This window comes from Cervus canadensis, chromosome 1 (assembly GCF_019320065.1).
Source record: "Cervus canadensis isolate Bull #8, Minnesota chromosome 1, ASM1932006v1, whole genome shotgun sequence".
NCBI lineage: Eukaryota > Metazoa > Chordata > Mammalia > Artiodactyla > Cervidae > Cervus > Cervus canadensis.
Window position 1 is genome coordinate 39,779,996 of NC_057386.1, and position 25,115 is coordinate 39,805,110.

A 25,115-nucleotide genomic window follows, 5' to 3' on the forward strand; every position below is an offset into this window, starting at 1 on the left:
CCATGGGGTCGCACAGAGTCAGACACGACTGTAGTGACTTAGCAGCAGCAGCAGCAAGAGATGTTTTTGAGATTCATCCTTGTTGTGTATCAGTAGTTGTTTCCTTTTTATTGCTAAGTAGTATTCCATCACATGACCCTGTAAATTGAATTGATGCATATTTGTTTTTTAAGTTTTATTTATGCGTTTATTTTTGACTGTGTTGGGTCTTTGTTGGTGCACTTGGGCTTTCCCTAGTTGTGGCAAGCAGGGGCTACTCTCTAGCTGCGGTGCCCAGGCTTCTCATTGAGATGGCTTCTCTTGTTGTGGAGCATGGGCTTTAGGGTGCAGGGCTTCAGTAGTTGTGACTCTTGGGCTTTGGAGCACAGGCTCAATAGTTGTGGAGCACAGGCTTAGTTGCTCCATGGCATGTGGATCTTCGCAGATCAAATATCAAACTGGTGTCTCTTCCACTTCCAGGGGGATTCTTTACCACCGGACCACCAGGGAAGCCCGATACATGCATATTTGAATTGAATGGTCCTTGTCTTCAAAATGCTTTATGTCTTAATGTGATAAAGCAGCTGAGTTGATTGAGTCAATGGTATTTTGCTTAGATTTGGGGGATAGTAGGGTCAACATGGAGAACTTCCCAGATGGTACAGTGGTAAACAAGCTGCCTGCCAATGCAGGAGACATGGGTTTGATCCCTAGGCTGGGAAGATTCCCTGAGGAGGAAATGGCAACCCACTCCATTATTCTTGCCTGAGAAATCTCATGGACAGAGGAGCCTGGCGGGCTAAGTCCATGGGGTCACAAAGAGGCAGACATGGCTGAGCGACTGAGCACACACATACACACACAGGGTCAAGATGATTCAGGTACATATCCTAATTTTCATACATACCTTTCCTCCACTTAAAATTAGGAAAGACTTCCTGGAGTAGGGTGAGGGGTGAAAAGCAGAGAAGTGGATCAAAAAAAGTTATCTTCACTGGAGGGAGTGAGAGATGAAGGGGAAGTAGGTAGAAACTGCAGCCTGAAACGAGTGGGGAGGTAATGATATCATTGCAACTAGAGACTTTGAACTTGAGGACAGGAGTTATAGCGAAGTCCAAGGTCTATAGGAAGTTGACAGAACCCAGGTCTCTGGCAAACTAGGCTCTGAGACATAAAGGATTAGCTGCAGCTGTATTGCAGGTCTGACCCTGGAGGGGGACACTGCCAGGAGCTCTAAACGTGGGGCACAGGAGAGAACCCAGGCCACAGCCAGGCCTGGCGATTGGAGGGACAACAGTGGGGAGGGGGGATCTTGTGAGCTGTGCAGATAACAGTGGCAGGACAGGGGGTGATGAGAGAAGGGCTGAAATGAATCTAGTCTCCAGAGGCCCCAAGGATTGGGATGAGAGAGCGGTGACTTTGGCAGAAAGTTAATAAATAACCTGTGTCCACAGGAGACTTAGATATTTGGAATTTTAGAGCTAGAAGAGACCTAGATCATGTCGTCCAACCTTGAGCAAAGTGACAGGTTCAAGGTCCCCCAGTGATTTGTTGGCAGATCCAGGCCTAGATACCAGATCTTCTAACATTTCCTGCCAGCACTGTCCCCCTGTGCTGTGCTGTGACCGTCTGCGGTTTCTGCCGGTTGCAATGACAGTGAGGGACAAGCTTTTGCCGAGACAGCCCAGAGATTCTAGAATTCTGGGGGCTGTTTTCTGTTGATACTGCTCAGATACCTAGCCCCCAGTAAAGAGCCAGGATTGGGTAAGGACTGCAGAGTGAGAACTGGAGACCATAAAAGGTGTCTTGGTGGGACAGCATTGGAGGCAGCTGGGTTCTCTGTGGTTGAACTGGGGCTGAGATACTGGTTTGTTCCCTCCAAGTCCCCAAGGTGGGTTTCTTTCCCCATTTCCCCCGTACGTCCCTCTGGAACCATCTTCTAAGTTAGCCTTTTAAGAGCATGCAGGTAGTGATGGGTGAGAGGTAAGATGGGCAGTGATTAGCCAGAAATCCTTCATCCTAATATATGGTAGGTCTGTCCACACCCCCATCAGCATTCAGGAGGAGAGGGAGACTCGCTATGTTGAAATAGAGCCCTGAAGAGACAGTGCCTGATCCAGGCACTCCGCCACCCTATCTCAGTCCAGGTGCAGCTGCTGGCCAAGGCTGTTCCTGGGTTTGTACTTCTTGGGCCCTTAGATTTCCTGGCTTCCCACCCCCAGGTACTATGCATGGAGCAGTAAGAACTAAAGAAAGGGAACTTCATTTTGTCAGGTAGAAACTGAGGTCAGAGGGGGAGAAGGGTACCTGCTAGGTCCACAGGGAGCTGATGGCCAGATTTCCCACCTCTTTGGATATGCTGTACAACAGAAGAATTCTCTAGGCTTGTGCTGCCCAATCTGATAGCCACAAACCACACAGGGCTGTCAAATACAGTAAGTCCCTTACTTAAGAACCTTCACGTTGCAAACTTTCAAAGACACAAATGTATGTTCCAGCCCCTATGTGCCAGCTGATGGTTGTATTGTACTACTATACTTTTCAAGGTTCAGTACTGTAAGAGTAAACATGTTTTCTTTATTTTTTGTGTTTTTTTAATCTACATATTATTTATATGGAAAGTGTTATAAACCTATTACAATATAGTACTATATAGCCAATTGCGTTAGTTGGGTACCTAGGCTAACTTTGTTGGACTTGTGAACAAATTGGACTTACAAACAAATTGGACTTACAAACATGCTCTTGAAACAGAATTTGTTCACATGTAGGGTGACTTACTGTATTTGAAATGTGGTTTGTCTGAATTGAGACATGCTCTAAATGCTAAACACACACTGGATTTTGAAGACTTAATATGGAAAAGAGAATGTAAAATATCTCAATATTTTTATATAAATAACATGTTGAGATGTCAATATTTTGGATATATTTACAGTAAATAAAGTGCATTGTTAATTTTACCCATTTCCTTTTACCTTTTTTTTTTAATGTGGCTGCTAGAAAATTTACAACTCCATATATGACTTGAATTATATTTCTCATGGACAGTGCTGCTCTAGAAAAGATACGATGATCTCTCAGGAGCCACATGGGTCAGGGCGCTGGGTGGAGCAGAAACAGTCAACCAGCACCCCTGGGCCCTTGGGCATTCCTGGCCCTTGAAGCCTTCCTAGGCACTGTACCTGGGCTGGGAATCCTTCTCAGTAGAATGGGGAGCCCAGAAGGCCCTCTTGGTTGTGAGGATGGGGTACACTGAAGGGAAGGGCCTCTCCAGGGCTTGGCCAGAGCTCACTGCTACAGAGAGTAAGCTTGTAAGGTCTTGGGTCTAGAACTCAGAGCAGGAAGCTTTCACGGAGAGAGAAAAAATTACATTTAATTTCTAATTAGGTGGTATGGCCTACTTCTTGCTCTCTGCTGGTTAGAACAAGGAAAGCTCTCTCAACTCCACCCCCACCAGGTTTTTCTCTGGTCCTGTCCCCAGGTGGGTGTGCTTGGGGATGGGAGGAGGTTGGTACCATAAACACTACAGCTCTGGAGCTAGGTTTTTCTCTCCGGCTGCCGCAACTTACTTCCCAAGGCTATATTTAGGTGTCGGTCTGGGGAAAAGGATGTGAGTTTTTCAGGATCCTGTTTATCCAGCAGACCCCACCCCACCCCCACCTTGCAGCTGTCTGTCCTCTGTTCAGTCTGGAACTTCCCCCTTACTTCCCTCCCTGCTTCACTGTGGGCGCCCAGGCCCTAGAAAGAAAACAACATTTGCCATTGAATCCTGCAGTTGCCACCTACTAGCTGTGTGACAACTAACATACACTTAATTTTCGGAGCCCCGTTTTCTCATTTGCAAAGTAGAGATAATGATACCTGCCTTGCAGGGATGCTGTGAGGTTCAAATGAGATAGTGTAAAGGGCCTGGCATTATGCCTGGTGAGTGGCAGTCATTAAATAAGTGTTGGTTCTTTGAGATCTGTCCAGCAGTGGCTCCGGCTGCTGCTTCAGGGAGAGCAGGTTTAGGAACCAGCCCAGGAGCATGTGACGTCTGGTGCGTTAATGGACAGTGGCTGTGAGAGGTCACTTGCCTTGTTTCTTTGTATTTGAATCTTTTTTTTTTTTTTTTTAATTTTTTTTTTTTTTTATTATTATTTTTTCCAGTGGGTTTTGTCATACATTGATATGAATCAGCCATGGATTTACATGTATTCCCAATCCCGATCCCCCCTCCCACCTCCCTCTCCACCCGATTCCTCTGGGTCTTCCCAGTGCACCAGGCCGGAGCACTTGTCTCATGCATCCCACCTGGGCTGGTGATCTGTTTCACCATAGATAGTATACATGCTGTTCTTTTGAAATATCCCACCCTCACATTCTCCCACAAAGTTCAAAAGTCTGTTCTGTATTTCTGTGTCTCTTTTTCTGTTTTGCATATAGGGTTTTCGTTATCACCTTTCTAAATTCCATATATATGTGTTAGTATGCTGTAATGTTCTTTATCTTTCTGGCTTACTTCACTCTGTATAATGGGCTCCAGCTTCATCCATCTCATTAGGACTGGTTCAAATGAATTCTTTTTAATGGCTGAGTAATATTCCATGGTGTATATGTACCACAGCTTCCTTATCCATTCATCTGGGGACGGGCATCTAGGTTGCTTCCATGTCCTGGCTATTATAAACAGTGCTGCGATGAACATTGGGGTGCACGTGTCTCTTTCAGATCTGGTTTCCTCAGTGTGTATGCCCAGAAGTGGGATTGCTGGGTCATATGGCAGTTCTATTTCCAGTTTTTTAAGGAATCTCCACACTGTTTTCCATAGTGGCTGTACTAGTTTGCATTCCCACCAACAGTGTAAGAGGGTTCCCTTTTCTCCACACCCTCTCCAGCATTTATTGCTTGTAGACTTTTGGATAGCATCCATCCTGACTGGCGTGTAATGGTACCTCATTGTGGTTTTGATTTGCATTTCTCTAATAATGAGTGATGTTGAGCATCTTTTCATGTGTTTGTTAGCCATCTGTATGTCTTCTTTGGAGAAATGTCTGTTTAGTTCTTTGGCCCATTTTTTGATTGGGTCATTTATTTTTCTGGAATTGAGCTGCAGGAGTTGCTTGTATATTTTTGAGATTAATCCTTTGTCCGTTTCTTCATTTGCTATTATTTTTCTCCCAATCTGAGGGCTGTCTTTTCACCTTACTTATAGTTTCCTTTGTAGTGCAAAAGCTTTTAAGTTTCATTAGGTCCCATTTGTTTAGTTTTGCTTTTATTGTATTTGAATCTTAAGTTAGGTCCCAGGTTGGCTTGATGGCATCCTTTTTTAAAAAAAATAATTTTATTTATTGACTCATTTTTTGCTATGCTGGGTCTTCATTGCTGCATGGGCTTTTATCTACTTGCGGCGAGTGGGGGCTTACTCTCTAGTTGTGGTGCTCAGGCTTCTCATTGTGGTGGCTTCTCTTGTTGGGGATCCGGGCTTTAGGGTGCGCTGGCTCTAGGGCCCCGGGGCTTCAGTAGTTGCAGAACATGGGCTCAGGAGTTGCAGTTCCCAGGGTCTATGGCACAGGCTCAACAGTTGTGGTGCACGGGCTAAGTTGCTCCACGTGGCATGTGGGATCTTCCTGGATCAGGGATTGAGCCTGTGTCTCCTACATTGGCAGGCAGATTCTTTACCACTGAGCCACCAGGGAAGCCCCAACAGCATCCTCTTAACCAGGAGGTTAGAGCTCCCAGATGCCACCGCTGTGTACACCTAAGCGTGGGTCTATCAGGGATTACAGGAAATGATAGACTTTGGAGTCTGGTCTTCTACAAACTTATCTCGTTTCCTTATTTGTAAAATGGGAGTAACGATAGACCTAGCCATGGCATCACCAACTCCATGGACATGAGTTGGAGCAAACTCAGAGAGATAGTGAAGGACACGGAAGCCTGGTGTGCTGCAGTCCATGGGATCGCAAAGAGTTGGGTATGACCTAGTGACTGAACAACAACAGCAAAAACACCCATAGCAGTGTTATGAGGGTCACCTCGAGACAGTATTGGGTGAGACAGCGCCTCTGGCACGTAGCTGGCCCTCAGTGAGGGGCAGTTGTGCTCACTGGTTGGCCACATCTGGGCTCTGCTGGAATAACCTCTCTCTGTTTCCGTCTGCAGCAGCAAGGGCGGGGCACAAAGGCCCTGTACTAAGCACCTGTAATCCTCTGGGGGTGCCACCCCTGGAAACAGCGCCCCCACCATGTTTAACCTCATGAAGAAAGACAAGGACAAAGATGGCGGGCGGAAGGAGAAGAAGGAAAAGAAGGAGAAGAAGGAGCGGATGTCGGCGGCGGAGCTGCGGAGCCTGGAAGAGATGAGCCTGCGTCGCGGCTTCTTCAACCTTAACCGCTCCTCCAAGCGCGACTCCAGGACGCGCCTGGAGATCTCCAACCCCATCCCCATCAAGGTGGCCAGCGGCTCGGACCTGCACCTGACGGACATCGATTCGGACAGCAACAGGGGCAGCGTCGTCCTGGACTCGGGCCACCTGAGCACAGCCAGCTCCAGCGACGACCTCAAGGGCGAGGAAGGCGGCGGGCGGGGTTCGGTGCTGCAGCGGGCGGCCAAGTTCGGCTCCCTGGCCAAGCAGAACTCGCAGATGATCGCCAAGCGCTTCTCCTTCTCCCAGCGCAGTCGGGACGAGAGCACGTCGGAAACCTCCACCCCCTCGGAGCACTCTGCCGCCCCATCTCCGCAGGTAGAGGTGAGGACCCTGGAGGGACAGCTGACGCAGCATCCCGGCCCTGGCATCCCTCGATCAGGACCTCGGTCCCGAGCCCCGGAGCTGGTGACCAAGAGGTTTCCGGCTGACCTGCGTTTGCCCCCGGTGCTGCCCCCGCCACCCCCTGCCCTCCGGGAACTAGAACTGCTGCGAAGGCCCACTGGGGACTTCGGCTTCTCCCTGCGGCGCACCACCATGCTTGATCGGGGGCCCGAAGGCCAGGTCTACCGGCGGGTGGTTCACTTTGCGGAGCCCGGTGCGGGCACCAAGGACCTGGCCCTGGGGCTGGTGCCCGGTGACCGCCTGGTGGAGATCAATGGACTCAAGGTGGAGAACAAGTCCAGGGATGAGATTGTGGAGATGATCCGGCAGTCTGGGGACAGCGTGCGGCTCAAGGTGCAGCCTATCCCAGAGCTCAGCGAACTCAGCCAGAGCTGGCTGCAGAGCGTGGAGGGACTCCGCAGGGAGCCGGCCCATGTGAGTGTTTGCCTGGGCAGCCAGGGGTGAGAGGGGACTGGGTGTGTTGGCCTCCCTGACATTTGTACCTGGGAGGGTGGTTGGGGTACCCGATAGCTATCATCAGAGCCTAGCAAGTGTGAGGGATGATGCGGTCCCTTCCTTGTGCTCCGGGACAACTTATCTGGCCTGTGGGGAGAAGTGACCCCAGCAGATGTGATATACTGCAATACAGACTGTATGATACCTGAGTGGGCTTGTATGTCCTGAGCCCTAAATTGAGGCATTGAGAAAGCTAACATGTGCCACTTCCAGCTATGAGAGACACTCTGGACTACTGCTAGTCCAGACTGGTATGTGGACTAAAATAAAGGATTTCCATTTTTTATGGAGTGGAGGTGAAAAAAAGATAAATTATTTTAAATCAGGTCTCACATGGGACGTCTGTAATGTGTGGCTGCTTTAGTAGTAGCTCTTGGGGAGGTGACTGCAGGCCTCCTTTTACCCCTGAGCAACTGAGGAGCTGAACACCAGGTAAGGTTGCAGAGATAAGCAGGGGCCAGATCTTGGAGGACCTTGTAAATAATGGTAGGAGTTTAGATTTTAGTCCAGTGAAATGGTACCATTGTAGGATTTTCAGCAGGGGAGTGACTGGATCTGATTTATAAAGATCACTTGGGCTCCAACAGTCTTTATTATCTCCTGGAAGAAGAAAAAGCACAGCCCTGGAAAGGCAACAGGGATCTAGCCTACAGAGATAGTATGACCTGACTGTCCCTGAGATCTCAACTCGTATCCAGCCCACACAAAACGGCCACAGAAGGGGTGACATAGGAGCAGAAGACACTGAGATTAGATGCGTGAGCAGGTCTCTAGGGGAATGGATATCTCTAACCCCAGGGGACTTATGATAGGGTGGCTACATATCAGTTTGGAATGTTCTGCCTAGAGACAATCCATGAGGGATAAGTTGGCTCTAGCCCTCCCTTTCTCCTGCCTTTGGGTTTTAGGATTGTCTGGATCTGGTCCCTGCAGCCTGACCACTGCATAGCCTGGCTGGGACCTTTCAGCACTAAGTGACTGGCCAGATGTGTCAAAGTCAAAAGTGGGAGGAAATGCTAAGGAAGCAGGCAGAGTCCCTGTCCTAGCTTTCTCCCAGGGAGGGGAAGTGGACGCTCCGCTGGCTGTTCAGTCTGGCAGCACCTCGGGCCTGGAGGGCCTGAGAGCAGCAGGGTTAGGCTCTGGCAGGAAGCGCTGGGGTCAGGTCCCTGACCTTCCTCTACCCTGGGGCTGGTGGGGTCAGGATGCTCTGCTAGTCAGGAAAGGGTCGTGAGTTGGGAGGGAGCCTGTCATGGAATCCAGGGGAGGACTGGAACTCATTCCAGAAACACCCATCAAGCACCCACTATGTATTAGCCAACAGACTAGACTGAACTCAGGGAACCACAGCCTAGAGGAAGTAGTCTTTATTTCAGAGCCAGAGATCATACCATGATCATACCATGGGTCTCTCTGCTTTCTACAAGGGTAACATTGCTTTTAACAGATGGAATTTTCTTCCTCTTTAAGAATGAATCCCCTCTGGGAGATTGTTGCCAGCTCCCTGCTGAACCACAGCACAGGCCTCTGAGGGGCCCTGGGCCTGGCATCCCAGATGCTGTTCAGTTTTGTCCTTATAGCACATGGATTGTCCTGGCATCTCACATTTCCCCGCCGCTCTCCCTTCCCAGCTAGCTGCTGCTGCCTCCTCCCTGGGGAATTGGGTGGCTCAGCTGTCGAGGCCCTGGGGGATCCTGCAGTACAGCAGGTACCCCTGAAAGGCCAGCTTGCTCTTGCCCCTGTGGGGCAAACCCAGCTGATGCCCAGAGGACGTCTCCCTCCACCTGGGGGATCGGGCAGGGGAGGTAGTAGAAAGCCCCATCGTCAGGAGTCGCCTAGAGCCTTCTGACAGGTTCAGAGAAACCCCTGTATCTTTTCCTACCTGGGTAGGTGGTGGGGACTCGGGCCACAGCAGAGAGGAGCAGAGTGAGCCCAGCATTCCAGTGTCCTGGGATGGTCCCCCCGGGGCTGGTGGAGGAGTGTTGCAGCCTCTTCTGGGAGTCTCATCCTTTATCTCCTCCTCTTCCTCCCACTCCTACTCCTGCTCCTTTTCTTGGCAGCGATTCTAATCCCAGTTCCATGCCAAGAAAAGAGTCTTCCCGCCTCCTCCAGGCTCTTGGGCGGGGAACCCTGACAACTTCAGCCCCACAGGGACAGCTCCTGGCGGCCACCATGCCCATCAGGCTGTCCATCAACTGTGTCCACATGTCGCCTGTCCCCAGGGAGCTCTGAGGGAGCTGGCTAGCCATCTGTTCCTTCTCGGCACACAGATGGGGGCCATGGGGCCTTTTCTCCGCAACCTCTTCAGAGGGCCCCAGGGAGACACAGCCCCATGGGTTTCCTTCTCACACGGTGTGTGTCCAGAATGCTCGGTTCACACCTCCTTCGTGTATCCCTGTGGCTGCTCGACAGGGTTCCACTGGGAGCAGGGGTGAGCTTCGGCAGTAGGATAGACTTGGGACCTCATAGGAATCACTTAGCTGGCCCGGGAGAAGCAGCTCTTCTGTGTCTTTTCTTCCACTCACCTGCCTATGAAACAGACATTTGTTGAGCACTTCCTGTGTGCTGGAGTCCAGCACTGAATAGCATATAACCCCAGCCCCAAGGAACTCACAGTCTGGTGGGAGAGATGCTCAAGCAGCAGGCAAAGACAGTGCCATTTGAGAAGCCCAATGACGGAGGCCAGGACATGGTCCTGGGGAGCACAGAAGAGGGGCTTCTAGTGCAGCCTTGGGAAGGAATGAGGGAGAACCGATATCTGGGAGGGAGATGAGTGGAGGGGAGACAAGGGGAGGAAGAGGAAGGCCGTAAGACACATGTCAAGGTCTGGAGACTGGAGAGAATGACACATTTGGGGAATAAGGCTGGGGGATTGTGTGGGGACAGGATTGAGAGGAGCAGCAGGAGAGGCAAGCAGGAAGCAGGTCACCAAGGCCCTTGTGAGTCATCTAGGGAATGCGAACTTTAACCTAAAGGCAGTGAAGCGATTTAATTAGGGAGTATGGGAACAGGTTTTGAAAACCTCTCTGGCTGCTTATGGAGAATGCTTTCAGCTCTTGCAAGGATAGCTGTGGGGAGACTAGTGAGGGAGCTGTAGTATCTCAATAAGGTGGACGGAGGCCTGAATTCGGGTAGAAGCAGTGCAGATGGAGAGACATATCTGACAGGAGCAACTGAAGTAGGCTCTGTTGTCTTTTTAATTTATTTTTATTTAAAAAATTTTTAAAAATTATAACTGATATACAATGTTGTGTTAATTTTTGGTGTTCAGCAAAGTGATTCAGTTATGTGTGTGTGTGTATATATATATTTTTTTCAGATTCTTTTCCACTATAGTTCATTACAAGACACTGAATATAGTTCCTTGTGCTATACAGTAGGACCTTATTGCTTATCTGTTTTATTTGTATTTATATTTGTTAATCCCAAGCTCCTAATGCGTCTGTTCCACCTCCCGCTTTCTCCTTTGGTAATTATGTTTGTTTTCTATGTCTGTGAGTCTGTTTCTCTTCTGTAAATAAGCTTACTTATATCAAATGTTTAGACTCCATATTTAAGTGATATCCTAGGATGATATTTGTCTTTCTCTGACTTACTTCCCTTGGTATGATAATTTCTATGTTTATCCATGTTGCTGCAAATGGCGTTATTTCATTCTTTTTTATAGCTGAGTAGTATTCCATTATGTGTGTGTATGTATGTGTGTATGAATGTAAATATATATATACATATATCACATTTTCTTTATCAATTCATCTGTCCATGGACATTTAGGTTGCTTCCTTGTCTTGGCTATTGTAAATAGTGCTGTTATGAACTTACGGGTGCCCTGTAGTCTTGTTGATTGGCTTGTGTGGGAGAAGGAAGAAAGGAGGGGTCAAGTGTGATGCCAGATTTAAGGGAAGAGGCTAAGTCCTTTCTTCAGCTCCTCAGGGAAAATGTTTTAGGACATCTGTTTGGGGATCAGTTACTCAAATTTTCTAAAGGCAAAGAGATCCTTGAGTTGGTGAAATTGGAGGAGGTATTGGTAATGATGAGGATCTTAAAAACCCTAGTTGGTTCAGAATTCCTTCCTGCAGGTCCGTGAGTCTGTGTGGGCAAGTCAATACTCTTTAAGAAGGGGCAGGAACCTGTTAGGGACTAGGACTTGAGAGAGGGGAGAGCCGGTCCTTTCTGTTTGTATTCTCACTGGGTCTTCATGGGGGGCAAATATGGTGTCTGAGAATGGAGGGTGTTTCTGCTGAGCTCAGAAAAGCCCACCTGGCTAAACCCTGGCCAATGTGTTTGTCCCCCTGCCACCAAGAGCCAGGGGAGCTGGCCTGCACGGGAGCCGTACCTAAAAGCACTGTTCCCCTGAGCTTTCAAGGATGTGGTAGGAGGGGAGAGGTGGGTGCTTAAAGGAAGGTGTATCGCTCCTTCCCGTCCAAGGCTGGTTTCCTGAACCCTCTCAAGCTGTCGGACATTTGCCTGAGATCTGTAGTCCAGTCTCTTCTGTTGGAACTTGGGGTTTGTACTCAAAGGCTGTAGGGCTGTAAGTTTCCTAAAGAGGTCATCGTGTCCATCTAAAACCCCCTCCACACTCAGGAGAATCTGGAAGATAGCATTTATAGTGTAAAGAGCATGGACTTTGTAGCCAGAAAGACCTGTATTTGCATTTTCCTAAAGTTACCAAGCTTTGGTGAGCTTTAGTTTACTTACTCCTTTAAGCTTTTTAAAAAAATTTGCTTGGCTCTGCTGGGTCTTAGTTGCAGCATGCAGGATCTAGACCACTGATCAATTGTGCCATGTGGGATCTGGTTCCCTGACCAAGGATGGAACCTAGGCCCCCTGAATTGGAAGGTGGAATCTTAACCACCTGACTGCCAGGGAAGTCCCTCCCTTAATCATTTAATGAATCTGCTTAGGGACTAGCACTGTACCAGGCATAGGAAGATTAAATAAATAAAATGCAATCTTTCCTTGAGGAAGCATAGACCTAAGTAAAGAAATGCAACCAAGTACCATAACTGCTATCACAGGTCTGAACAGCTCTGCAGTGGGATGAGGAGGAGGAAACAGCCGGTTCTGCCACAGGCGAAGGGATGGCAATTAGGAGAGGCCTCCCAGGCAAAGTGAGCCGTGACCACTCTAAACAGGCTCTATTCTTTCCTCCCAGAATTTGAGAAGACTAACTCAGAGAAGTATGCATGCCCAACTAACTACAGTTTTCTCTGAGAAGGAAAATAAGACTGGAGCTAAAGGGAGAATTGTTTTTTATTCTGCAAACCATGCTCTGTGGGCCTTTATTTAAGACAAACATGTTTGTGTATTAGATGATGTCACTTATTAGACTTTCAGTTCAGTTCAGTTCAGTCGCTCAGTTGTGTCCGACTCTGCGACCCCATGAACCGCAGCACGCCAGGCCTCTCTGTCCATCACCAGCTCCTGGAATCTACCCAAACCCATGTCCATTGAGTTGATGATGCCATCCAACCATCTCATCCTCTGTCGTCCGCTTCTCCTCCTGCCCTCAATCTTTTCCAGCATCAGGGTCTTCTCAAATGAGTCAGCTCTTCTCATCAGGTGGCCAAAGTATTGGAGTTTCAGCTTCAACATCAGTCCTTCCAATGAACTCCCAGGACCGATCTCCTTTAGGATGGACTGGTTGGATCTCCTTGCAGTCCAAGGGACTCTTAAGAGTCTTCTCCCAACACCACAGTTCAAAAGCATCAATTCTTCGGCTCTCATCTTTCTTTATAGTCCAACTCTCACATCCATACATGACTACTGGAAAAACCATAGCCTTGACTAGATGGACCTGTGTTGACAAACTAATGTCTCTGCTTTTTAACATGCTGTCTAGGTTGGTCATAACTTTGCTTCCAAGGAGTAAGCGTCTTTTAATTTCATGGCTGCCATCACCATCTGCAGTGATTCTGGAGCCCAAAAAAATAAAGTCAGCCACTGGTTCCCCATCTATCTGCCATGAAGTGATGGGACTGGATGCCATGATCTTAGTTTTCTGAATGTTGAGCTTTAAGCCAGCTTTTCACTTTCCTCTTACACTTTCTTTTTTTTTTTTTTCCTCTTTCACTTTCAAGAGGCTCTTTAGCTCTTCTTCACTTTCTGCCATAAGGGTGGTGTCATCTGCATATCTGAGGTTATTGATATTTCTCCCAGCAGTCTTGATTCCAGCTTGTGCTGACTTTAGCAGTAGTAAACGTTCAAGGAGATTAGTTCCCTTCCCTCTGCCTAGTTTCTAATACCATCCATGGAAGGCAATTTTACAGCCTCTGTGTTAATGAGGGACTTCCCTAGTAGCTCAGCTGCTAAAGAATCTGCCTGCAATGCAGGAGACCCCAGTTCAATTCCTAGGTTGGGAAGTTCCCCTGGAGAAGGGATAGGCTACCCACTCCAGTATTCATGGGCTTCCCTGGTGGCTCAGATGGTAAAGAATCTGCCTGCAGTGTGAGAGACCTGGGTTCGATCCCTGGGTTGGGAAAGTGCCAACTGGAGGAGGGCATGGCAACCCACTCCAGTATTCTTGCCTGGAGAATCTCCATGGACAGAGGAGCCTGGCAGGCTACAGTCCATGGGGTCTCAAAGAGTCAGACATGACTGAGCCCACACACACATGCTACTTGTGTTAATCCATTCTAGTGCTCTCCCATTCTTGCTCCTGATAAGGTTTTCTTTCCAATAGGACTCCTAACACTTTTGTCCAAACTCTTTCTTTGAAGCTCTATTCTTAAAGACAGCCCACTGGTGGGAGAGATGGGACACTGGGTGCTCTCTTGCTTTTTCCAGCATTTTAGAGCCAGGCTTCTCAGACCTGCAGGCGTGGTCCTCAGTGGCCTTGCAGGGGACTGGCCAGGCAGGGTTGTCTGCATTTGGGAGAAGGCTATAATGGAGGCCCTGGGAAGAAACAGCGTGAGTCTCCTCATCCTAGTCCCAAGGACCCCTGGGTGCTATCAGCAGTGGGGCCCAAAAGATTCCAAGGGGAGACTTGAAACTGCTGCTTCCTGGTCTGCCAGGCCGGCTTCCGGGCAACAGTCTTTCCCAGGGGCTTCTGCTGGTGGTGGGGTGGTGGGGTACTGCCTGAGTTCAGTGTTCTAGAATGGCCTGTTCCTACTGCTACTCCAGGACATTTTCACTTCATTTTATGCCAAAGTTCCTGGAATCAGAGTCTCACCATGGGAGAGCCTGGTTTGGGGGCTCAGGGTGGAACCGAAACTATGTCCTTTTGGTTATGTGAAAGGCAGGTGGGTAGGTTCAAGGATGCATGACCTGGTGAACAAAAGGTCTTTGGGAGCATTTTGGGGAGTTGTCTGTCCTGGATTAGTTGGGTGCCTGGGACCAGCAGAATAGTGTGGTGGACTAGGTCACTTCCATTCTGCTAGGTCTCCCTCCTGTCTTCAGAGGTCCGGTCTGCCTTTTCCCCAGGGAGATGCTAGATGAACGACAGCCCCAGAGTGCCCTGGCCACCCAGCCCGTGGGTGGTGGGCACAGGGCCCAGGCCGCATTGGCCTGGGTGTGGGGACATGTCATGGTCACTGGTTGTTTTCGCAGGCACAGCTTGGAGCCCTGATGCAGGGGCAGGGCCTTGATGGAGGTGGGCTGCTCCAGCCCCTTCCAGCCCTGGCCAGTGCCCCTCTGGCCCACCCTGATCCCCCAGACCACCTTGGCCTCCTCTTCCTTCTGATCTCTTTTATTTATATTGAAATGGTTCTGGAAAATACCAGATATGCAAACACCCAGACGGGGGGAGGTGGGTGAGGAGTGGGGTGAAGCGGGGGGGTGTGTGTGTGTGTGGCGGGTGGGAACACAAGTATTTTAAAAATGCTGCAAATCTCTACAGCCTTTCCCAGAAACCACAAGCACGCGTTCTGCCTGCCAGCAGGGCTCCCGCTGCCCCCCTACCCCGAGCTGCTGGATTCTCCTCACTGGAGCCTGGGGTGGGGAGCAGCGTTGTGGGGGTGGGGATTGGTGACCCGTTGGGGTGGGGGCTCCCCTGCTGCCTGGGCAGGTTGCCTGGCGCCTCCTCTGTCCGTCTGGGCAGCGGGTACGAATGTGCCCCAGGCCTCCGCAGCACCCTGGGCACCTACCGTGCCAGACAGGCACTGCCAAGGAGTGGAGTCATCATGGTCCCCCACCCCTTGCTGTGCTGTTTGGGGGGCCCCCAGCCAACCCTCGAGTCCCATGTGGTATTTGGCAGCAGCTTCTGTTCTGTTAAATACAGGGGACAGTGTTAGCAAAGCTTATTTTTTCAGTCATTGGCTCTAGTTGGGTTGGGAAACTATTTCCTTAGACCTGGGTCACTGCTCTGGCTCCCTTCACCTCCCACCATATGTTCCTCAGAATCAGGGCATGGCATTCTGCCCCGGCCTGGCTCACCCGGCCACTCTGCACAAACTCTGCGGCAGGAAAGAATGTCGGGGGTTCACCTGGCCTTCTGTGTGGCACCCAGTACAGTGTGTGGCTCTCACAGGCTCCCTGCTGCTGCTGCTGCTGCTAAGTCACTTCAGTCCTGTCCGACTCCATGCGACCCCATAGACGGCAGCCCACCAGGCTCCCCCATCCCTGCGATTCTCCAGGCAAGAATACTGGAGTGGGTTGCCATTTCCTTCTCCAGTGCATGAAAGTGAAAAATGAAAGTGAAGTCGCTCAGTCATGTCCGACTCTTAGTGACCCCATGGACTGCAGCCTACCAGGCTCCTCCGTCCATGGGATTTTCCAGGCAAGAGTACTGGAGTGGGGTTCCATTGCCTTCTCCGACAGGCTCCCTAGGTGGTATTTAATTGATTTGGTAAAGATTCAGTGTGAATAGAAATGCTTTGAGGGAAGGGCAGGAAAAAGAGTAGCGAGGTTGAAGATCATGGTTAGCGTTCACTCCGCTTCTATTAGAGGCTGTTCTAGATGTCTTCCACATATGAACTCAGTACATTTTCCCAGCAACCCTTTGAAGTAGGTAGTATAATGATCTCTGTTTTGCAGATGAGGAAATTGGATTACAGAGAGGTTCAGGTTAGGTAAGTTGCCTATGGATTCATGGCTACTAAGTGCCTGGTCAGGATTTGAACTCTGGGTACACCTCCTGGCCCTTCACTCCACATAGGAGAGCTGTGTATCCACAGGTGTATGTGTGTGTTAGTTGCTCAGTCATGTCTGACTCTCTGCGACCCTATGAACTGTATGTAGCCTGCCAGGCTCCTCTGTCCATGGAATTCTCCAGGCAAGAATACTGGAGTGGGTAGCCATTCCCTTCTCCAGGGGATCTTCCCAGGATGAAACCCCGGGTCTCCTGCATTGCAGGCAGATTCTTTACTGTCTGAGCCACGAGGGAAGCCCTGTGTATCCATATATCCATACATCTACATAAGGTAGAGGAAGGCAGTCTCTGGGTATCCTTATACATCCACTGCCCAGCCCAGGCCTGGGCCTTCTGGTTCCTGCTCCCGGGTCCCTAGAAGCCTCTTCTCCAGAAGGAAAGGGGGAGCCAGCGGGGTGACTGGCCACTCATGCTGTGTGGATGCTACAGAAGGGTGTGACTGTTGCTCTCAGACTCTCTGGAGGATCCACCTGAGGAAGCGAGCCCAAGGGGCAGCAGGCAGGATTCAATCTTTTTTTTTTTTTCTGATGTGGACCATTTTAAAAGTCTTTATTGAGTTTGCTACAATATTGCTTCTGTCTTATGTTTTGGTTTTTGGGTACTGACTGGTGTGGGATCTTAGCTTCCTGACCAGGGATCGAACCCATGCCCCCTGCATTGGAAGGTGAAGTCTTAACCACTGGACCACCGGGGAAGTCCTGGGATTTAACCTTGTGGGAGCTGGGATGGGTACTGGAAAGCCTGAGAGAAGCCATGGGAAGAGAAGTGTCTTGGCAGCCTTTGGGTTCGGTCCCCTGGAGTGGGGAGGGGTGTTCATTTGCCCCTTATACGTCTGCTGCTGCTAGATCCCGGAGGTCAGGCACATTGCCCCCTCACCTTTTTGGCTCTCGCTGACATGCTGGTACTGACCTCTATAGCCCTTAGGGTAGCAAGATCCTAGAATGTCGCCTCTGACCAGGAGCAGGTCCTCTTATTTTATACAGGAGTGAGCATGTTGTTTTCTAGCATGCCCTGTGGGACAAAGGTGAGGAGGACCGCGGCCCGGCACAGTGCCTGGCAGGTGGCGGGTGTGCAACTCAGCGTTCTCACTGGCTTCTACTGTCGAGTCCCTGCTGTTTCTTTTGTCTATAGTGCTTTTTCCCGTCCACCCCCGTATATTCATACATACACACGGGCCCTGGTTTGAATATCATTTCCCGAGGGAAACCTTCCCTGGTCCTCTCAGACCACATCAGGTCTACACTGCCCTCCTTCTCCTTCACAGCCTTCATCAGGCTTGTAATGAATTTGTTCTCATTTCTGCCATGCTGGAGCGCTTGAGAGGGGTGGATATTTCGTTGAAGGAAAGAAGATGGTTCTTGAGTCTTGAGAAACTGGTTTCCTTGTTCAGCGCAGTTTGGGTCTTCTAGAACCCTCCCTGCTGCCCGTCCCCGGCGACTCGTCTGCTCTGTGCTTGGATGCTCAGCATCCCTCGCAGGAGTGGAGGCGAGATGGGACTAGACAGCCAGGAGCAGGGGCCTGGGAGGGGGCTCTGGAAGGAGGGTCGCTGGGACAGCCTGCCCAAGGAGGCACTGAGCGTGGGTGAGAAGCAGATTTGGGGTCACATGGGGTCACACGGTGTCCGGCCCAGGGGACCTGGGAGGAATGTGCCTGTCTTAGTGGCTGCAGGTCTCTGAGGGGGTGGAGTGTGGCCTGGCCAGGGCACAGGGCGCCCTCTTCCCTTCTGCTTTCCCTGGGCTGCCTGAGTGCTGGAATGTTGGCAGGCTGGGAATGTTCACAGCAAGGATTTTTCCCAGTCAGGGCGACAGATTCCAGCTGGAGCCTGGGGACAGCTCCCCCGTGGGCAGGGGCTACCGGAGAGACTGGTTGGGGGGGGAGTGCAGGCAGAGGTGGGACAGCCCCAACTGCTCTGCGCTTGGGGCCCGGACTTGGTTCCCATCCTCTCTGGGAGATGCAAGGGGGGCCCAGCGAGGGGACAGCCGGGCTCCTGGAGAAGCGGTGGGAGGCCTTGGGGACCAGAGACCTCACCTCAGCAAGGCAAGAACATGGCTGGTCTTATCCTCCAAGCCCTCACTTCCTCCAGTCGGCGCATGCATCAGGAAGAGGTGCCGCCTCGAATTCCATCCTCAGGTGGGGCTGCATCTGCTCAGACCCAGGTTCTCTGGCCTCTAGGGACCACCAGCCTTTGCATGAGGTAGCATTGCTGAGTTTGTCACCTGTATCTCTCCTCCACCTCGCAGGGGCCCCATAGCTACATCCAGGGCCTGGTTCCCTTTCTTAGTGACCTTTCCAGCCCCTCTGCCCTCTGATCTCAGTTTTGCTGGCTCCTCCCTCCCACTCCCATTTCTTCAAGGAGCTGACTCACTTCCTTCCTTCCCCACCAGCTTCTCTCACTGACAGGCCCTAGGGCAAGCGGGTACCCACAGGGAGCAGGGGTCTCTCCCAGGCACTTCCTGGGCTCCCTTCTCTGTCAGCAGGACTATGAGGCTGCCTCTGGCTCTGGGCAGAGGAGGGCTGGAGGCAAGGTGGACCGGGGATGGGCCTGGCTCTGGGCTATAGGGAAGACCGGGTACCAGCGCCCGGAGTCCTGGGACAGTCAGGGTGGGACATCGGGAAACCTTGAGGAGCACCTGAGCCCCGTTACCCTGGGGGGCGCTTGGTTCTGGGGAGAAGAAAGGCTGATGACATCATCCCTGGGATCAGGAAGCCAGTGCTTTCTCTAGAACAGAAGACATCTGCGAAAAGATAGATCTCAGCCCGGAGTGGCGCGGGCCGGAGGCCAAGCAGTGACAGCACTCGTCAGGCGGCACAAGACGGTCATGGCTGTCTGTGACACCCGGTTTCACGCCCAGCCCCATCCCATCAAGGGAAAGTGTCCGGAGAGTCCCGAGGAGGCTTCCAGGGACAAAGCAATGGGAGGGGTCTGATACAATGCCCTCGTTAGTTCCTCCTGCCGGTGGCCGTGTCCTCCCCACCCCACCCCCAGCTCCCTCCTCTGTGTGCTGGTTTGGTTGTGGAGCTGCCTGCAGAGGCACCGGCTTTGGGGCAGTGAGAGATTTCCTCTCCGGGTGGGCTGGCATCTTCTCTCTCCCCTGGAGCCTGTGTGCCTGGCACTGCGGGCACAGGGGACCCAGCCTGCACTGGGCCTGCCGCAGCCTTGCCTCCTCCTCTGCAGGCGGCCTAGGTTACCTAAAGGACATGGGCACAGGGTGAGGTCAAGGCCCCACTCACTTGGCGGTGCGTCAAGATCAATAGAGGCGAGAGGCAAACTGGGCGCCCGGCCTGAAGAGCCTGGGGGGCGGGGGCGGCTGTGGGCTGTCTTCCTGGAATCCAGTGGCCAGCAAACATCCTTATTCCCCTTTGTGCTTGGCCTTGCCTGGCGGAGCCCCCACTTTCTCTGGCAGTCCCCGGTGAGCCTGATTCTGGCTTCAGGATTTCTGGACAGTGACAGGAGGTTCTTATCTAGGTGAGGTTGGGGGTGGCAGGCAGGAATGAGGCTAGGTTTGGAGAAGGTGAGGGGTACTAGCTTGAACACCTCGCTTGGGAAAATGCCCTCAGCCTGCATTGTGGGAGGTAAACCACGCTGCCCAGGTCCACGGATGCCTGCCCGCATGCCTCTCAGGCAGGCATCTGTGTGCCTGGGCAGGGCGGTTCCCTTCCCCGCACCCATCATTACTTGGCCCTGACTTGGGGAGAAGAATCAGGTTTTGTGACGGGATACCCAGCTTGGAAATGGCTTGTACACATACACACACACACACATACACACACATACACACACTCACAGCAGAATTTAGTCTGGGTTGTCCTTTTTACCCAGACCCTTCCAAAGCATTTTTGCCATGAGTCCTTCTAACCAGCCGTCACCTTCTCTGTGCAGAGGCAGGCTGGCCTCAAACCAGAGGACTTGGTTTCTGGGGCAGAAGGCGGCACAGTTTTCCTGTTTTTTAATCAGGGCCCTAGGTTCCCCACCCAACCCCTGTGTCTTCCTTAGACTACTGGTTTTGAGGTCTCTTTCTATGCCTCTGAAAGGAGGAGCCCCTGCTGTAAAGAGTCTCCTATCCTCCCTCCCCACCCGTTCTCTTCAAAATCTCCAAACTGCAGCTCTTACGGTTCTGTAGGAACAGATGCTTGGCAGATCTGAAGTTGGTTGGGAGGGCTGGTTTTGGCTGTAAGAACTGCTTTCAGCTCATTTGGGGGAGGGCGGCGTGGGCAGAAGGGCCCACACATAGAGAGTTGTATGTGATTGTGTGTATTGTTAACACATTGGTACCGGGCACAGTACGGACTCTGGAGCCGACTGCCTGGGTTTGAATCCTGGCCCTGCTGCTTACTAGGTGTACGTGCTCAGTCCTGTCTGACTCTTCGTGACCTCATGGACTGTAGCCCACCAGGCTTCTCTGTCCATGGGATTTCCCAAGCAAGAGTACTGGAGTGGGTTGCCATTTCCTCCTCCAGGGAATCTTCCCAACCCAGGGACTGAACCTGCATCTCCTGCATTGCAGGTGGATTGTTTACTGTTGAGCCATCAGGGAAGCCTCACTGGGAAACCCTGGGCAAATTAATTTCTCTGTGCCTCATTTCCTCATCTGTGAAATAAGAATAATAGTACTCTCCTCATAAGGCTGTTTTGAGGATGAATGAATTAATACAAGTCGCTCAGAACAGTGTCACGTCATTATCATCTGTCTCTGACGGCTGAGAAGCTCTTGATACCTGGGAGCTCGATGGGCCATCTGCCCACAGGGATGCCACAGTCTGTTAACAGCTCAGCTCGGCTCATGGCAGGTCGGGGGAGGGGTTTGCGCTTCTCAGGATGATGCTTTTGCCCCTGAGGGCTTCCAGGTGGTTGGTGTTCAGTTGCTCAGTCGTGTCCAACTCTTTGCAACCCCGTGAACTGCAGCATGCCGGGCTTCCCTGTCCTTTACAATCTCCCAGAGCTTGCTCAAACTCATGTCCATCAAGTGGGTGATGCCATCCAACCATCTCACCCTCTGTCTTCCCTTTCTCCTCCTGCTGTCAGTCTTTCCCAACATCAGGGTCTCTTCCAATGAGTCAGCTCTTCCAGGCGGAGATAGGGAAATAAGGTCCAGGCGGGACCCCACGCTTACTCGGGGCCACAGAGTAGCCTCAGAGTGGGATTGCTTTGCCCTGAGCATCCACTGTCGTCTGTAGTTTGCTGCCAGCTTTTGAAGCTCTGATCCTTTTCCTGTGACTTCTTCCAGTCAAATTCTTGGCTGATACCAGTACCTTTCCAAGGCCAGGCTTCTTTCTACCTATTTGTTTTTCAGTTGAACAAATAAACTCTACTTTTTTGTGGTCTCTTTACAACTCAATGTATTTCTTTACACCTGCCTTGCCTCTGACAGCCCATGTGGATTAGGGCTAACAGGAATTGAGGCATATGGGACTTCTCAGGTGGTCCGGTGGCGAAGGCTATGTGCGTCCTTCACCACTGGACAAGGGGGCCCGGGTTCGATCCCTCGTCAGGGAACGAGATCCCACATGCCACAACTAACGATCCTGCATGCCACAGTGTGGCAATGACGATATCATGTGCTCCAACTAAGACCAGGCACAGCCAAATAAATACATATTTTAAAAAAAAAAAAAAGAGTATTGTGGCACAGAACAGAGAGGCAGCCCTGACCCACCAGTTCCTGGGTCTGCTCTCTGCTCCTTCCTACACACATAGGAGTCTGCCCACACACTCACACCTTGAATTTTCTAGCTACTGTTGCAAAACTTTTCAAGTGAAGTGCCTGTGATAGAATGTGGTAGCAGTAGATCCATGCCTTGTTGCCTTGTTCCTCCCGAGGGAGCTTGTTGGAGCCTCTCTAGCATGATGAGCGTGCCCCAGAGTCCTCTCTCCACTCTGTCCTCCTCCCGCCCCTCCTCATTAGCTTTATCCAGATGGCATTGCAGGGAGGTGTCCAGCCATGGTCCCCACTACTCCAGGGCAGACCTCCTGGCTTTCTGCTCAGTACAAGACTTCATTGCCTTATTTGCCTTCAAGAGTTCAGGGTTCTGCTGGCAATTCTCCTTCTGGGAGCACTAACATCAGACGAGTCCAGCAGCCGGTGATGTGGGGAAGCCCTCAGGCCACTACATTCCAGATGTCTTACCCGTGCATGGTCCAGAGACTCTGCAGAAACAAGGAACGATTGTGTGGCACTGAGGGGCTTTCTCCCAGGCCTGGGATGCCTTGGGGTGGGGGCTGGCTTCCATTCAGCCTTTCCTTTTCAGCCCCTTGGCATCTGGCTTCTGCTTCCAGGCTGGGGGTTCAATTGTGGCTACCATCCCTTCCTCCACTTCTCTCTGAAGCCTGGAGGTCAAGGCAAAGCACATGGGGACAGGAGTCTAAGCTGACTCTGGGTCAGGGGTGGGAGAGAACAGCAGGGGGTCAGGGACAATGCCTGAAGGAGTCTTTGTCAGGGACGACAAAGACTTTGTCAAGGACAAGCTGAACAGGGATCCTCTGGACCAGACCTCCCCAGTAGAAAGTTCTGCAGAGTGATAACTGTTCTATCGTCTTTGCTTTCCAGCTTGGTAGCCATTAGCCACACGTGGTTATTGCCTACTTGAAATGTGGCCAGTGTGACTAAGAACTGAATTTTAAACTTTATTTGATTTTTAATTTAATCAGAAGCATTCCTTTGTTTCAGTTTAAATAGCCACACTTAACTAATGGCTGCCATGTTGAATAGGGCATCTCTAGATAGCTCATTCAGGAAGAGATGGTAGAGTGGTCTGGAAGCTTGTCTCCTCTTGCAGCCCCTGTGGTGAGTCTGGGCGGGGGTTGTTTTCCCTTCCTCCCAGGAAGGAGGGCTTGTCCTCTTGGGCAATTTCTACACTTCACCAGCTCAGGAATCCTGATGCCCCAGGGCCAACAGGTCCTGGCCGTGTGCCACCACAACTGTGGTAGCGCTTCCCCAGCTCACCAAGCATGTTTTCTGCCCAGCCTGGTAACACACAGGCACTCACACGCCCCAGTGGATTTGGCCAGGGCTCTTAACGTGGAGGTGGTAGGTTGGTAGGAAAAGTAGAAGCTTTTGCATCTTCCTTCCTGCTTCTATGGAGTTTGGATCTGTGCTTTATTTTGACTTCAAAGGGTTCTAGCAACAGGCCCAATAGAGGTCCCCAAAGGTGAACACATAGATCCTCAAACATTTATTGAATGTCCAGTGTTTGGAAGACACTGAGGTTTAGCTGAAAGAACGGCTCTGACTTTGAGAATAAATAGCGCAGGCTTCCAGCTCACACCCCAGGAGACCTCACTGATATTTTATTTAAACTGGTGTGTCTGACCCTTAAACTGGGTTTCCTTTTTTTTCTCCTGTGCACATAGAGAAGAGTTGTTGATTATGTGAAAAAGAGAACAGTTCTTCATTATGCTTATCAGCTCCTGTCTCTCAGAGGGGGCGGGGATGGGAATATTGTGTTATGCATTTACTAGTGCCCCAAGTCTTGGTGGAATTTGGGGCAGGAGTGTGGAGGATGTTGGGAAATCATCCTCAAGGCTGGCCCTTGGCTTTGGACCTTGTGGGAGCTTGGCAAACAGAGCCAGTTTGGAAATCCCCAGGGGCCATGAGGAAATCCCCAGCAGCTGAGAGTCCTCAGGGAGCAGCAGGCCGAATGGAGCCACCAGTCAGGTGGTCCCTGCCGGCAGCCAGGACCTGACTTCGAGGAAATGGACTCCTGGTCTTGTCAGAGAGGACAAGCCCAGACTTCCCTGCCTGGGCTCTGTGCCCGTGAGATGGTACGGGGTCCACAGGCTCTGAGCAAACCTTTGGGTATGCAGAGGCCGGGACTTGGGGGGCCCTAAGCCTTAGTGGGATTCCCTGGTGGCTCAGCCGGTAAAGAGTCTGCCTGCGTTGTGGTAGACCCAAGTTCGATCCCTGGGTCGGGAAGATCCCCTGGAGAAGGAAATGGCAACCCACTCCAGTATTCTTGCCTGGAAAAAAATCCATGGACAGAGGAGCCTGGGGGGCTACAGTCCATGGGGCCGCAAAGAGTTGGGACACAACTGAGCGACTTCACAAGCCTCAGTGACCACCTCTGGGGCAAGCCCACTGACCCTTCTGGATTGCTTGTCCCAGAACTGTCCCCACCACACAGGCTCAAGGCGTCCTTGGAGTCTTCTGTTTATTCATGAAGTCACCCATTCATCCGTTTTATTCCATCAGTAAGCGTTTGAATGCCTACTATCCATGAGGACTGTTTTGGGCTAGGGATGGAGCAGTGACGAGCGCAAAGTCTGCGCGGAGCTCGTCCTAGCCTCTTCTCGAAGTACCCATGGGGTGAAGGGAGAGGCCATCTTGACATTTCAGCCTCCTCTCCAGGGGGCGCCTCTTGGGGGCGGGGCCGGGAGGGCGACCCCAGGAGGTGATATCCCACTGCCTGGGCCCTGGCGGACTCTTGAGAAGGAGGCGGCCGCCCTCTGCCGGGCTCTAGCAGCAACACAGGGCGGATGCACCGCGGGATTCCAGGCGCATGTGCCGACCTGGCCCCGCCCCCCCATCCTGCCCTTGCGCTGGCGGCGAGCGGGCGGGGCCAGGAAGCGTAGGCCTCAGGAGTTGGGGGCGGGGCCAAGGCTGACTGGGCCCCTAGCCACCTCCTAGGCAGGATTATCTGCCCAGCCCTGGGTGTGCACCCTGGGTCTCAGCAGGTTTCCTCTAGCCCTCCTCCCCTCCCGGCTGCCATCCCTAGGCTTCTTCAAGGAGGTCTGTTGCGCTCCACTGG

General features: G+C 51.5%; 1 protein-coding gene across 11 annotated transcripts in view; it reads left to right on the plus strand.

Annotated features, from left to right (window-relative positions):
- MYO18A (myosin XVIIIA) overlaps window positions 1-25,115 on the plus strand; it is a 101,714-nt gene that overhangs the window by 6,961 nt on the left and 69,638 nt on the right. For all 11 annotated transcript variants that reach the window (XM_043479225.1, XM_043479258.1, XM_043479235.1 and 8 more), the window contains exon 2: window positions 6,127-7,207. In XM_043479225.1, coding sequence (XP_043335160.1) covers window positions 6,209-7,207 — 999 coding nt within the window. In that variant the 5' untranslated portion in view covers window positions 6,127-6,208. The remainder of the gene's footprint in view (window positions 1-6,126; window positions 7,208-25,115) is intronic.